The following is a 13,255-nucleotide window of genomic DNA, read 5'->3' on the forward strand; positions in this document are numbered from 1 at the left end:
TCTTCAGTTTTAAATGCTGGAAGAGAAGGAGTGAACTTGCGTTCCACTAGCCATGATTTAGGCACTTTTCCTGTTCAGGGGTTTAACCTATAACCTCTGTATTTGGGATCAGTAATATTGGCAAAATAATGAAAAGGTTCTGTAATTTCTCTGAATGGCTTTTTGATTTTATTTCTGTGTAGTTCCAATTTTTTTTTATTTTGTTCAAGCCAAATTTTCACTGAGGCTCTGACAGTGGTATCATCCGTCTGTAGTCTCCCAAGCCCCCCCTGAAATATCTGCTTTTTAAAATGTAGTGCCTTTCTGTTGAGTCCCTTGTCTGCATAAAACGTGTGTTATGCGTTAAGTTTTCATGCTCGTTGGAAATGTCAACATACTAGTTCTAGTTGCATACCAGTGTATAGAGTTCTACTAGGCAGGGCATCTGTCAGTGTGACTCTTTCTAAAGCTAGTTAGCAAACCAAGCTTGCAAACAATTCATAACTCCACCTACTACCTTCTCTTCAACATTCAGGGACCGTTGAATCCTCCCGCTAGATACTCTTCTCTCTCCAGTCACAATGACTTTGTCCATTCTGTGTTCACATAAATACTTCAGAATGGCGCAAGTTCAAAAAGTAGAAAAATCTGAGTTAACTTTTTTTCTGGATAAAAGTTTTCACAGCACTCTAAGCATTACTTTCCCATTGTAAGACCTTCCTGGGTATTGTCAGTATTACAGATACCCTTAGCCCATGCTGATGGCAAAGAAGAACTGGAGATTATAATCTAGAATCCTCTATTTAGGATTTTTTGGATGAGAGAAGATGTTTTAAAAATTATTGGGTTGTTTCTTGGAAAAACAAACCCTGACATCTGTATTTCCTTCTGCCTGCAAAATCTGCCCTGCCATGTGTGAAAAGAAAGCCAGCCACTTCTCCATGTGTAATGTGAAAGCAACATCCTCAAACAGCATTTTAAAGGGGGAAAAATTGCCCCAATATATTAGTGGCAAGATGCTCTTCTTGCAGATTTGTTTTAGAAAGGCTGTTTTTGGGGAAGAGGAACTACAAAACAATCTTCTTAGTCCACTAAGGATGTTAATAAACTTGGGGTTAAGAGAGATGTTGGCATATATTTTTTTTCAAGACTCAAATCATTACACAAGTGAGACATAATATGAAATATGCTTAGCTGAACATTGCCAACTGTATTTAAGGGAATACAGAAGGTGGAATTCTGGGCCCACTGAAGTCAAGGGGGGGTTTGCCATTGATTTCATTGGGGGAAGGTATTTCACCACCAGTGTGTTCACCCTTTTGCTTTTCTGTTACCATAATATTGACTCATCATGAAGTGGTTTCTGCTACCTAGCTTTTATGTTGCAGATGTCAGGGTATTCTGTGTCCTTCCTCTCCTGCAATTGTGGCATCACTGAGATCTTTTTGTAATGGCTTTTCTGGTATCTGAGTGTCCATGGTAGTGACTGAGTCCTTAGCATAATCTCTCTGAGCCCTTCCCTCTTGCTGTATCACAGAAGTCATTATTTCAGGACGTGGACAGGTACTTCCAACAGCAACCAAGAACTCTTCTGGTTAGGTGATGAATGAGCCCCCCTTAGACTCTTCAGAACACCTTCCGATGCTGTTAGGGCTTATTCACTGGCTCTATGGATATGGGGAAAGCGGTGGATGTGATATATCTTGACTTTAGCAAAGCTTTTCATACAGTCTCCCACAGTATTCTTGCCATCAAGTTAAAGTAGTATGGACTGGATGAGTGGACTATAAGGTGGATAGATTGTCGGGCTTAATGGGTAGTGATCAACGGCTCAGTGTCTAGTTGGCAGCTGGTATCAAGTGGAGTGCCCCAAGGGTTGGTCCTGCGGCCGGTTTTGTTCAATATCTTTATTAATGATCTGGATGATAGGATGAATTGCACCCTCAGCAAGTTCACAGATGACACTAAGCTGCGGGGAGAGGTAGATATGCTGGAGGATAGGGATAGGGTCCAGAGTAACCTAGACAAATTGGAGGATTGGGCCAAAAGAAATCTGAGGAGGTTCAACAAGGACAAGTACCGAGTCCTGCACTTAGGAAGGAAGAATCCCATGCACTGCTACAGGCGGGGGACCGATTGGCTAAGCAGCAGTTTTGCAGAAAAGGACCTGGGGATTACAGTGGACGAGAAGCTGGATATGAGTCAGCAGTGTGCCCTTGTTGCCAAGAAGGCCAATGGCATATTGGGCTGTATTAGTAGGAGCATTGCCACCAAATCGAGGGAAGTGATTATTCCCCTCTATTCAGCACTGGTGAGGCTTCACCTGGAGTATTGTGTCCAGTTTTGGTACCCCCACGACAGAAAGGATGTTGTCAAATTGGAAAGAGTCTAGTGGAGGGCAACGAAAATGATCGGGGGGCTGGAGCACGTGACTTATGAGGAGAGGCTGAGGGAACTGGGGTTATTTAGTCTGCAGAAGAGAAGAGTGAGGGGGGATTTGATAGCAGCCTTCAACTACGTGAAGGGAGGATCCAAAGAGAGTGGAGCTCAACTCTTCTCAGTGGTGGCAGATGACAGACAGAACAAAGAGCAGTGGTCTCAAATTGCAATGGGGGAGGTCTAGGTTGGATATTAGGAAACACTATTTCACTAGGAGGGTGGTGAAGCCCTGGAATGGGCTCCCTAGGGAGGTGGTGAAATCTCCATCTTTAGTGGTTGTTAAGGCCCAGCTTGACAAAGCCCTGACTGGGATGATTTAGTTGGTGATGGTCCTGCTTTGAGCTGGGGGTTGGACTAGATGACCTCCTGAGGTCTCTTCCAACCCTAATCTTCTATGGTTCTATGTTCTTAACTGCTCTTCCTGTACCATTTGAGGACATCACATTCATGCATTCCTTATTAAATAAGTGACTATTTTATCACATCAGGTAGTGTGGAAGAAGAAAAACCCAAGAGCATTTACACGGATCACAATGAGTAGGAGTGTGACAGGATTTAACTTCTGCCAGTGCTCCTTGCACTGGAACCAAGATGTCTGTAATTCTGACACTAACTCCCAAGTCAAAGACTAACTGTGTAGCACATGGCAGCAGAAACTTAAAAATTCCACCGTCATCACTGCACGGGTTGGACACATCACCTAATTTGACAGACTGACTGAGTTCTTTCTCCATTGACATGGCAGATAAGCACAAGGAATGAAACTTGTGACCATTCCTGGATCCCAGTGTGCAGTGCAGTCTTTGAACTCTGGGTGCTCAGTCTGACAAGTGAAAATGTGGATGGAATTTCTGTCTAAATCATATTTTCTGTACCTTGTAGTCACTGTGGGCATTAAGAAAACCATTCCAGTCAGCAGCGTTACAGCTCCCAATGGCTCTGAGGCACCTACTCTTACGCTGAAGGCCCGTACGCTAACTGGCATGACGTCTAAGACCACTACTACTGCTTTACAGAAAAGAATAGCGCACGCTCCCAGTCTGCAGGTAAAACAAACTCTTGGCATATCAAATCCATCTCCACAGTATGTTTTTTCCCCTCATTCCACACTGGTTTGATTGCATGTAACAGTGTGCTGCTGCAGGCTCCGTGAGGAGCAGTGAGATTCAGCTAGCTGCTGCCATGTTCCAGCTGAGTTTCCCACTCTTACTGTGTTTGCCCTATTCAGGATTACCTAACTGCAACATTTAGTGGGGCTGCAACATATAAACATACAAGTACTTCAGCAAATGCTTCTCTCATCATTCGACTCAGAGTGACATTGAGGGCGGAAGTGGTTTCTGTCCTAAAGATAACCTTTTGAAAGCCACCTGGACGTATCTGCAACCGAATTCTAACGTTTAAATATACTGTCACCTTATACCAATCTCTCATCTTGTGCCTGTACCCTGCTTGTACTGTCTGTGTAGATTTGTAGCTGTTTGGGGCACGAACCTTGTCACCCTGTGTGTTTGAAAAGTGCCACTTATTCTACAGCTCTCTGTTGTTGGGCAGAAAAGGTGCATTTTCATCTTGTTAGCTCACTTGAGTGAAGTCTACACAGAAAAGCTTTAGTGTTTTTTAGTTTTACCTAAGGTGTGAATTTAAACTGGACTAGTTATACCGGTATAGCCCTCTTTGTGGACACTCTTATTCCAGGATAAGAGTGGCTTTTTTAAATTTAGCTCAGGCTGTGTCTACACTGCCACTTTCAGCGCTAACATTTTAGATGTTCAAGGGTGTGAAAAAACACACCCCTGAGCAACAAAAGTTTTAGCACTGAAACACGTCGGTATAGACAGCACTTCATCGCCGGGAGCTGCTTGTTCAGGGTGGTTATATTTTATCGCCAGGAGAGCTTTCCCCTGGCGATAAAGCATGACTACGCTGCCCATGTCACAGCGCTGTGTAGACATACCCTCAGACTCCTTCCCAAGTGACATCAGCTAAATTGGAAAAAGGCATGTTGAATGAGTGTCCACACAGGAAGTTATACTGGTATAACTACATATGTTGAAAGTTACACCTTAGGTTATGTTGGAAAAAGTTTCCTATGTAGATAAGGCTGTCACTTAACTAGCAGTATGAGTGATTTTCAGTGGTGTTAAGTTAACTTCACTGAACAAACATGACTGACAGAAGCACCCTTTCTGTCTGTCAAGACAGGGCCAATGGCTCTCCATAAAACAAACTTTCATCCTCCATTGGAGCAATTGTTGCTGCAAGTCCTTTCCACTCCCCAGTCTCTCCTGGTGCACCTCGGCGTTAACTTGCAGCACGTGGGTTATGATGTTCCCGGGTTTACGTTGGGTGGCTTTGTGATGTGGGCATACAGTTTGTGGCAAGAGACTAAAAGCGTATCACTTGTGATGTAAGCTGGCATTTTAGAGTGTCTACACAGCAGTCATTAGATGTGATTGCAGCACAGGTAGGCATACCCAAGCTAGCACCAAACTAGCTGGCTCGACCAACAATAGCAGGGAAGCTATGGCAGCACAGACTAGCTGCTCGCAGGATCCTGGGCAAGGTTGTACCCAGGCAGCTAGGCTGTGCCTCTGCTCATGCTGCTGTGGCTTCTCTGCTATTGTTGTTCAAGATAACGAGCTCAAAACTGGCGTGGGTGTGTCTGCCTGTGCTTCAGTCACATCTCTGATTGCAGTGCAGACAGACCTTTTTAGGAGAACGGCAGTGGTTGTTTGTACCCTACTCAAATACAGAGAGTATTTTTAGTCAGTATTCCAAGACAAAAATCGTTAGGGCATAGAAAGTGCATATCAGTTACTTAAGGGTAAAAGTCCTTACAAGTGCTTTGTAGTTGGCACACACAAAAATGTACAAAGACAGGAAATGCAATGGCGTAATTGAACTTACGAGAACCCCAAATTGCAAGTATGGAAATTCAGTTAGGTTGCCAAACTATCTGAACTCAGCCCCTTAGCGTGTTGCCCAGCCTCCCATTTTCCCTTCTTTGCAGGTGGAGTATCGGAAATGTGCACCACAGACCATTGGTTTTATGTTTGGTTTCATACAGTCATGTCTCCGATACGAAGTGTGATGCTTTGTCACCACACTAACCTTGACTCTTTTAATGTAAGTGCTACTATTTTAATGGTCTGGGAAGCTTTTCTATGTAGACATACTAGCTTTGTGTCTAACGCCACTGAGGCTACTTGGCTGCCTTGTGGAATCTTAAGGCCCGATTCCACATGGCTGTAACAAAACATCATAAAAATCTCAATACTTCTTTATAATAAAAGTACTGTGGGGGACCAGAGCAGTTGCAAGTGTTATTTTTGCGACTGCAAATGACACACATTGTATTGGGGTTTGAGAAGGTTTTCAGAAAGGAAGTCACAGCACTATTAATAACATCTGGGAAACATGAGATACCCAAAGCAATTTGTTTCTCAAACCCTGCCCAACCTTTTATTCCTTTCTTTTTCTCTTTAGAGCGCTAGTTTAAAGAGGCCCGTTATTCCCACTGAGTTTGGTGCCAAAGTCCCAACCAACATTCGCCAAAGGTACCTCAATCTCTTCATTGACGAGTGCCTGAAGTTCTGCTCTTCCTCCCAGGAAGCGTTTGACAAGGTCTGTGTTGGCATTCTCTTTTAAGTATGAAGTTTGGAGTGGGGGATTTTCTTCTGTTTGTCATAATCATTTTGGGTTTTGTTTTCTAGCTGTGCTGCAGCCAATGCTACTTATTCAGGAGTGAAGTAGGTAAAAACGCATGTGATCTGTAGAAAAATGGCAAAGATTACAATTTCAGTGGAATTTCACCTCGCTCCCTGCTGGGAGATCCATGCATAGAATTATAGGGTTGGAAGGGACCTCAGGAGGTCATCTAGTCCAACCCCCTGCTCAAAGCAGGACCAATCCCCAGACAGATCTTTTCCCTAGTTCCCTAAATGGCCCCCTCAAGGATTGAACTCACAACCCTGGGTTTAGCAGGCCAGTGCTCACCACTGAGCTATCCCTCCCCCCATGCATGGCCCAGGGAAGTCTCTTCCAGATTTGTGGCTGAGACTTTGAAACAACTGGAGTCAGACTCTGGAAGATCCTTCCCAAGTTTTATCCTGAACCTAGAGCATGCTGGTAAAGACCTTCTGGAGATTGTCAGTCTGTACAGATATGCATATGGTGCCGACATGATCTGTAAAGCTCATCATTCATGTTACCTCACTATTGAGTCTCAGTGCCTTGATTTTAAGGAGCCTCACAGTGACCTGCTAACACATCATTAGCATTTTCCGAGGCAGAGTTGAGAAAATCACATGCTTTACTTTGAGAAACCATAACCAGTGAGGTCAGTTGGGTAAATTCAAAATAACATGCTCCACGTGTCTGGTGCAAAACCAACTCTGAGGATTTTTCTTGTGGCATCTCTCCTTTCCCACTCCCAGTAGGAAATGTTCCTATTGGCACCAGGGCATGGTTCTGAGGGTGAATGGGTTCTTATCTGCCATTCTGGATAACCTCCCTTTTTGCCTGCTTCATACCTCTGTGCTTTCATGCTGCTGCAGGAGGACTAGTGAGTAAAAAACCAAGACAGCGTCTAGGCGACGCTGTGAATCTAGCTGTGAATGTCTAGAGTTCAAATGCATCCCCTCCATGACCTGCTGTTAACACTGTTATCCCACAAGTAGGAGGACCCAAGATAGTTTTTGAAATAGTGTCTCTTGCCTTGTATCTTGGCACATTGCTTCTGAAACTGTTTGTTGGTGCCAGTTGCATGGCCACTGTCAGTAGACAGGTTACTGGGCTCGATGGACCTTTGGTCTGACCCAGTACGGCCGTTCTTATGTTCTTATAATCACTTTGCTATCACAAGAGGGTACTGTGTTCAAGAAGACTCACGCTCTCTCACACAACTAAAATTGAACACGCGAAAGGAGCAGGTGGTAACAGACTACGTTATTTGCAGGCTCTATCAGAGGAGAAGGTGGCTTATGAACGCAGTACCAGCCGGAACATCTACCTGAATGTGGCAGTGAACACATTAAAGAAGCTAAGAAGTCTAGTGCCCAATTCCCCGCCTTGTGTAAACAGTACGTACTGCACTGTGGATTTTCAGATCCAAAACCATGATGGGATTAGAGCCAGCAGAGTGAAACACATTGAAAAGACAGAGCCATTTCTCAGATGCATTAGGCTTGAAAGGCAAGCAACTCGAGTTAGCTTTATAGCCTTGCAAGCTTTAATAGATCTCCTCAAGAGGAAAATCCTGCAATGCTTTGTTGGCTGTCTATACCTAAATGGAGATAATGCCATGAGGATGGGTGGTTTTTTTAGCACAAGTTCTTTAAAATGAAAAATCCTGCTAATGGAGTAACTTTCACATGGTGCCTTCAAAGTGAGAGACTCGTCCATCACCACAGAAATCTGTTACACATTAAGCTTCAAGAGAGAAAAGAAGAGGGTTAAGACATTTCATTATTGGCTCTCGAGAGGGTACATTAAACAATCAATTTGTGCTGTTCTTGTGAAAAAAAATTCTGATCTCAGCCCCCTCCCTCCCCCCCCCCATTACTTTCACAGCCATTAGTCAGCTAGGCTGAACTTTGGGAGGCTGTCCTTTTGGAGAGCTGCCAGTTAATGATTAGTAAAAAGCACCTGTGAACCATTATCTAATGTGTTGCACATATTCCCAAGCAATGAGGTTCTTTTTTAAGAAGGGTGAAAGATTCAGGCCCTGTCTACTCTATACAGGGGAAATTCGATCTAAGCTACGCAATTTGAGTTACATGAATAGCGCAACTCCAACGTAGCTTAGATCTACTGACCGTGCAGTCCATCCTATGCGATGTTGACAGGAGAGACTCCCCCTACTCTTCTCGATCTGGTGGAGTATAGGAGTCAACGGGACAGCGATCTGTTGTTTATTTAGCGGATCTTCACTAGACCCGCTAAATCGATTGCCAATCTATCAATCACTGCTCGTGGATCCCCTGGTAAGTGTAGACAAGCCCTCAGTGTGAGAGTCTGGTCAGCAGGCACTTGGTGGTAGAGCGGCCTTGGCCCTCTTGGTGGGCCATGGTGATGCTGTTTGTCAGTAAAGGAGGTGGGGGGTGTCTTTGGCAGAAATGCTGCAGAGATGAATTCTTCCTGTCCTCGCTGCTCGGGAGCTTTTCCAGGAAACAGCCTCACTTTCCTAGCTACACAGCTGCTGTAGTGCGTTCTCTTCTCTGCCTTGCCCACTTCCACTCTCGGCATGTTTCTGCCAAATGAGAGTGCTGTGCAGCAGAAGAGGTCATGGTTCCCATGGCTGAAATAAAGCCTGCAGCGTGGTTGCAATGTCCCTTGTATGCGAACAAGATTGTGCTATCCTATCGCACAGGATTGTGTGGTACAGAGCAGCGAGCATGCGGCTACCGGGAGTATACTGTAGAATTGTATAGCTATCCTGGCTGCCCCTGGGAAAAACACAGTAGGCTGACAGTATAGGCAGCAGTTTTCCTGTGACAGATAGGAGTATTCCAATGAACAGGCCAGCCCTGAAAGCATCCAACAAATTCCAGCTCTTGAAGTAGAGAGAAATGCCAAGAGAGCAAACCGACCCATCGTTTCTCCGCTACCCAACCTGTCTGTACCTAAGCTTCCCTCTGTGTGTCGTGCCCCACCCCCCGGAATAAAGACTCTACTGTCAAAAGCTGGCAGCTGTGGATTTGATCCTTTATTGTTCCTGTTTCTCTTCTCTTCTCTCTCACGGCAGAGACCAGTAACAGGAAGGTGGTGTCCCACGAAGCTGTGCTAGGAGGGAAACTCGCTGCTAAGACGAGCTTTACGCTAAACCAATCAGGGAACTTGCGGGCGGAGGACTTGACAGGTAAGTCCCTTTTTCTCTAGTTCCATATCTTGCAAGTCAGCGGTGCGTGTATAACATAGCTGGAATAGAGGAGGGTGGCATCTTACTGATCCATGAAGCAACGTGACTTCATCGTCAGGTCAAAGCTTTGCACGTTACCACTTATCGAACGGTGCAAAACCTATACTGGGTGCTGAAGTCCATATAAGAGCTGCAGGCTTGTTCACTCCAGTGGCATGTTTGGCATCCACCCCCAGCCCTTGAGGAAAAAGGAGTCCACCTCTGGCTGATGTGCACTCTAGCTGCCCTCCCTCTTCTGGGCTGTACTTTTGAGGTGAGTTCATTAATCCTGCCCATGTGGTTTTGATGTAACATCAACAGGTGGTCAGAAAACTTGTTTGATGTGTTTGGATTTGCAGATGCCTTTTGGATGCTCCATATCATTAACTTGCCATTTCCAGCACTGGGGGTTGCTTTTGCCTTCTTGCCCAAGAAGGGGTGCTTTGCATGTGATTATTTTGGGTCCATCACCGTAAAAGGAGATTATCTGTATTCAGTGTTAATATGTCTCCATATGGTCTGTAGGGGCTCTTTTTCAAATGGTTTACCAACACTGTACTAAAAGGCCCAATTGTATGCAAAGGATTGTGCCACTGGCATTATCGTTGTTGAGTCGAATCAGTTGTGCACATCTCAGTTGCCAAGAGATGTGTAGTAGACAGGCTGTTGGGGAGATCAGAGAAGAGCCACAAAAACTACTAAGGGGCTGAAGGGATTGACATATGAGGAAAGTTTAAATGGATCTGTGTAGCTCAGGTAAGCAACAGAGTGTCTTCTTTGCCAAGAAGGCTAACGGCATATTGGGCTGCATTAGTAGGAGCCTTGCCAGCAGATTGAGGGAAGTGATTATTCCCCTGTATTTGGCACTAGTGAGGCCACATCTGGAGTATTGTCCTGCTTTGGGTCCCCACTCCAGAAAGGATGTGGAAAAATTGGAGAGAGTCCAGCGGAGAGCAACAAAATTGATTGGGGGCTGGGACACATGACTTATGAGGAGAGGTTGAGGGAACTAGTATTTGAAGGGTGTAAACACAAAGCATAGAGGGGAGTTACTGAGTGTGGTACAAGGAGTTATAACTAGGCATAATAAAATGAAATTAACAAAAAGAAAACCGAGGCTGAATATAAGGAAAAAACTCCTGAGAGCAAGATCTTAAATGGCTGTGGGTAGCCTCTCAAGGGATGTGGTGGAAGGCATGTTGCTTGACACACTTAACCGTATAATGCTGAAAACATTTTAAAGATTGAAATAATGTATCAAGCTCCCAAGTGTACAGTCTAGCCACTGAGATGTTCTGAAGTCGGACCCTTTTTGGAATGCCTCAACAGTTCTAGGCCAAAATTTTGAGACATAAGTGCCTAAAATTAGTTGCTGAAGAACTATACAAATCAGGTCATATATGTACATGCCCAGTGTTGCCTTGTAGTCTATTTCCCTGGACTCAGAATTGTTTAAATGCTGAATAGAAGATGTAGAAGCAAGTCTGAGACAATGGGGCTCTCTATGTGAATGGTGATGAGTAGCACGGCTCCTGCATAGAAAATGATTGGTACTCCTGCTTCTTCAGTGTTGCGACATCAGCATTTCCTTTGGTACCTAGGAGCTGCTTTGTACAGAAGACTGAAGGAGTATCTCCTGACAGAAGAGCAGTTGAAGGAAAATGGTTACCCAATGCCACATCCAGAGAAAGCCGGCCGTGCCGTCGTTTTCACTGTGGAAGAGAAGAAAAATACTGACTGTAAGCTCCGCTGGCTATTGTGGTCAGCAAGGTTTCTTAGCCAAAGTACAGCCTGTCCGCCCCATGCTGCCTGCAGCCACCCTCGAAGGTGCAGCCCGAGGACACTGCAGATTCCAGCGTGTGGTCATTCACTCTCATCAGGACAGAATTTCGTATGCTGGGACCAGTGTCTCTGCAGGCTGCCCCTTCATACTGAAGATGAGAGTAGCTGCAAATGACTCCCTATCTTTCTGATGAATGAGAGGTTCCTAAGGCTTCATGTCCTGGAGAGCTATTTTCACTACAGGGTATATGCCCTTTGACCTCACCACAGCCTCATATGCCTTGTAAGGTGATTCTAGCTGCTGTCAGCGGCAAGAATCTTTTGGTATCCCTTCCTTGGCCCGCTGACTCTCACGTCCTCAGAGGAGATGACCAGGATTGCAGTCACTTGTTCTCCACTGCATTGTGGAGCACTACTGGGTTATAAACCTCAAAAAAAATTTAAAAATTGTTCGCTCCTCAGGGGTTAGCATACGTAGGTGTCTGATTTGATATCCAGCTTTGGCTGGTGTTTTGTCAATCCTGACGGCAGCAAAGGTTCTGTGTTTTGGGGAACAAGTATCTAGATCTCAGCGTTAGGGCGGAGCACATTTTAATTGAGTTCCCACTTGGCCTTTCTCTCGTCCCGTAGGTCCCCTGAGCTACCTGTCTGCTTCACGCTCCAGAAATAGTGAGCATCTCTGGTTGGAATTCAAAATATCCCAGAGCTTGCAGGCCATCCCTGAGGAGGGCAAATGACAAAATTGTTTCACAAAGAGCCTTTCGTGGAGCTGCCTAAGGGGTTTCCATGCGGGCATTGAAAACCAAGTTCATGTCCAGGGGAATTGAGGGAGACGTACTCTAGGACTCAAACAGCTGTAGCTCCCATGAACTGCTATGGTGGTTTAATAAACTGCAGGAGGTGCCTGATTGGGTCCCCAGTAACACTGCAGCATGATTTAGAATAACGCAGTTTTCAATTCTGACGCTTGGGTGCCACCACACATAATTTTAAAGGCCCTTTAATAAGCAGTGGATCTGATTTTCTGAAAAATGGTATTCATTGGGAGGACTTAAACTTCTCCTTTTTAAACTAAGAGGAGACCAGAGTCCTACAGACTGAATAAAATGTCAGGCCAAAGTGCAAAGTATAAATGCATTATCAGAATGTATAAGAGCAAAGAAGGGACTTGAGGTATCTTGTTCAGTGGAGTCAGTCATTTGGTTATGGAGGGATAGCTGTGTTAAGCATTCATCCATTTAACACCTTGCATCCATTTTTGTACTGTGAATACTGTTGCATCCTGCACTGAAGTTCGTTGACTTTAATGCTGACAGGTACTGTATTTGTTAAATTCTTTATCTTCTGAGCTGACCAATCGCCTACCCTCACGTAGCCCAGAGTTCGTAGTACCTAGTGTGTGTCTGCAGTTTCTTGTAGGTGTATTGGGAGCTTTGGTTTTGATGCTGTCAGTAACTTAAGCCATTGGAAACATACATCATTATGTTATTGCAACCTATTGAATGAAAATATAAAGTAGATAAGTAGGACACACAGGCTGTACAGACCTGTTAGCCAAACTGATATTGTGCTTTTGGGAAAATTGTTCAGACTAGAATGCAAGGAATTAAATTGTATTGAGGTTAGAGGTCCTGCTATCAACTTTTTACTTTTGGAATCTCCCTTGTAGACTTTTAATAGTGAACAATGCAGAAAGCACAACAGAAAATCACCCAGTGCTCTGGCTTTGGGCATTCTTCCTTTCAGGTGATCCACAAAACTAATGACCACAAGTGATCAAAAAAATTAACGATCTTATGGTACATTTTTGGAAAGAGCAGGGGTAATATTCCAGGGCTTTGGGCCAAGTTCTAAATAGTGAAATTAACGTTGTGCTTATCCTATATACCCTGTGAAGTTCTATTCTGGTGTTAGTTTATGGTGTGCTATTAGTGTCATGTTTCACCCCAGCGGGAGCTGCATTTTCCTATGCCTGCTAAAGTGTTACAGCATTTTTAGTAGGAAATGCAACAGTTAAGACTATGTTGAAGTTTCCATTCTAAACCTTTTCTCTCGTCCACCCGCTTTTTAGTTGTTTTTAACTTTCTCACTTTCCTCTTGAGCTGAAACTTACAATACTTAGCCTCAGCCCAAAATTAATTTTTTTTATGTTTG

At 44.4% G+C, this 13,255-nt stretch overlaps 1 protein-coding gene across 4 annotated transcripts in view; it reads left to right on the top strand.

Moving 5' to 3' along the window:
• The window catches only part of REXO1 (RNA exonuclease 1 homolog), a 76,208-nt gene that overhangs the window by 37,233 nt on the left and 25,720 nt on the right, over positions 1 to 13,255 (top strand). For 3 of the 4 annotated variants that reach the window (XR_003997522.1, XM_030540707.1, XM_030540708.1), the window contains exons 5-9: positions 3,301 to 3,464; positions 5,908 to 6,045; positions 7,379 to 7,502; positions 9,167 to 9,280; positions 10,921 to 11,058. Coding sequence is in view for 3 of the 4 variants with exons in the window: in XM_030540707.1 (XP_030396567.1) it covers positions 3,301 to 3,464; positions 5,908 to 6,045; positions 7,379 to 7,502; positions 9,167 to 9,280; positions 10,921 to 11,058 (678 nt within the window). In the remaining variant the exon portion in view is untranslated. The remainder of the gene's footprint in view (positions 1 to 3,300; positions 3,465 to 5,907; positions 6,046 to 7,378; positions 7,503 to 9,166; positions 9,281 to 10,920; positions 11,059 to 13,255) is intronic. The other variant, XM_030540709.1, reaches the window with a different exon arrangement.

This window comes from Gopherus evgoodei, chromosome 22 (assembly GCF_007399415.2).
Source record: "Gopherus evgoodei ecotype Sinaloan lineage chromosome 22, rGopEvg1_v1.p, whole genome shotgun sequence".
Taxonomy (NCBI): Eukaryota; Metazoa; Chordata; order Testudines; family Testudinidae; genus Gopherus; species Gopherus evgoodei.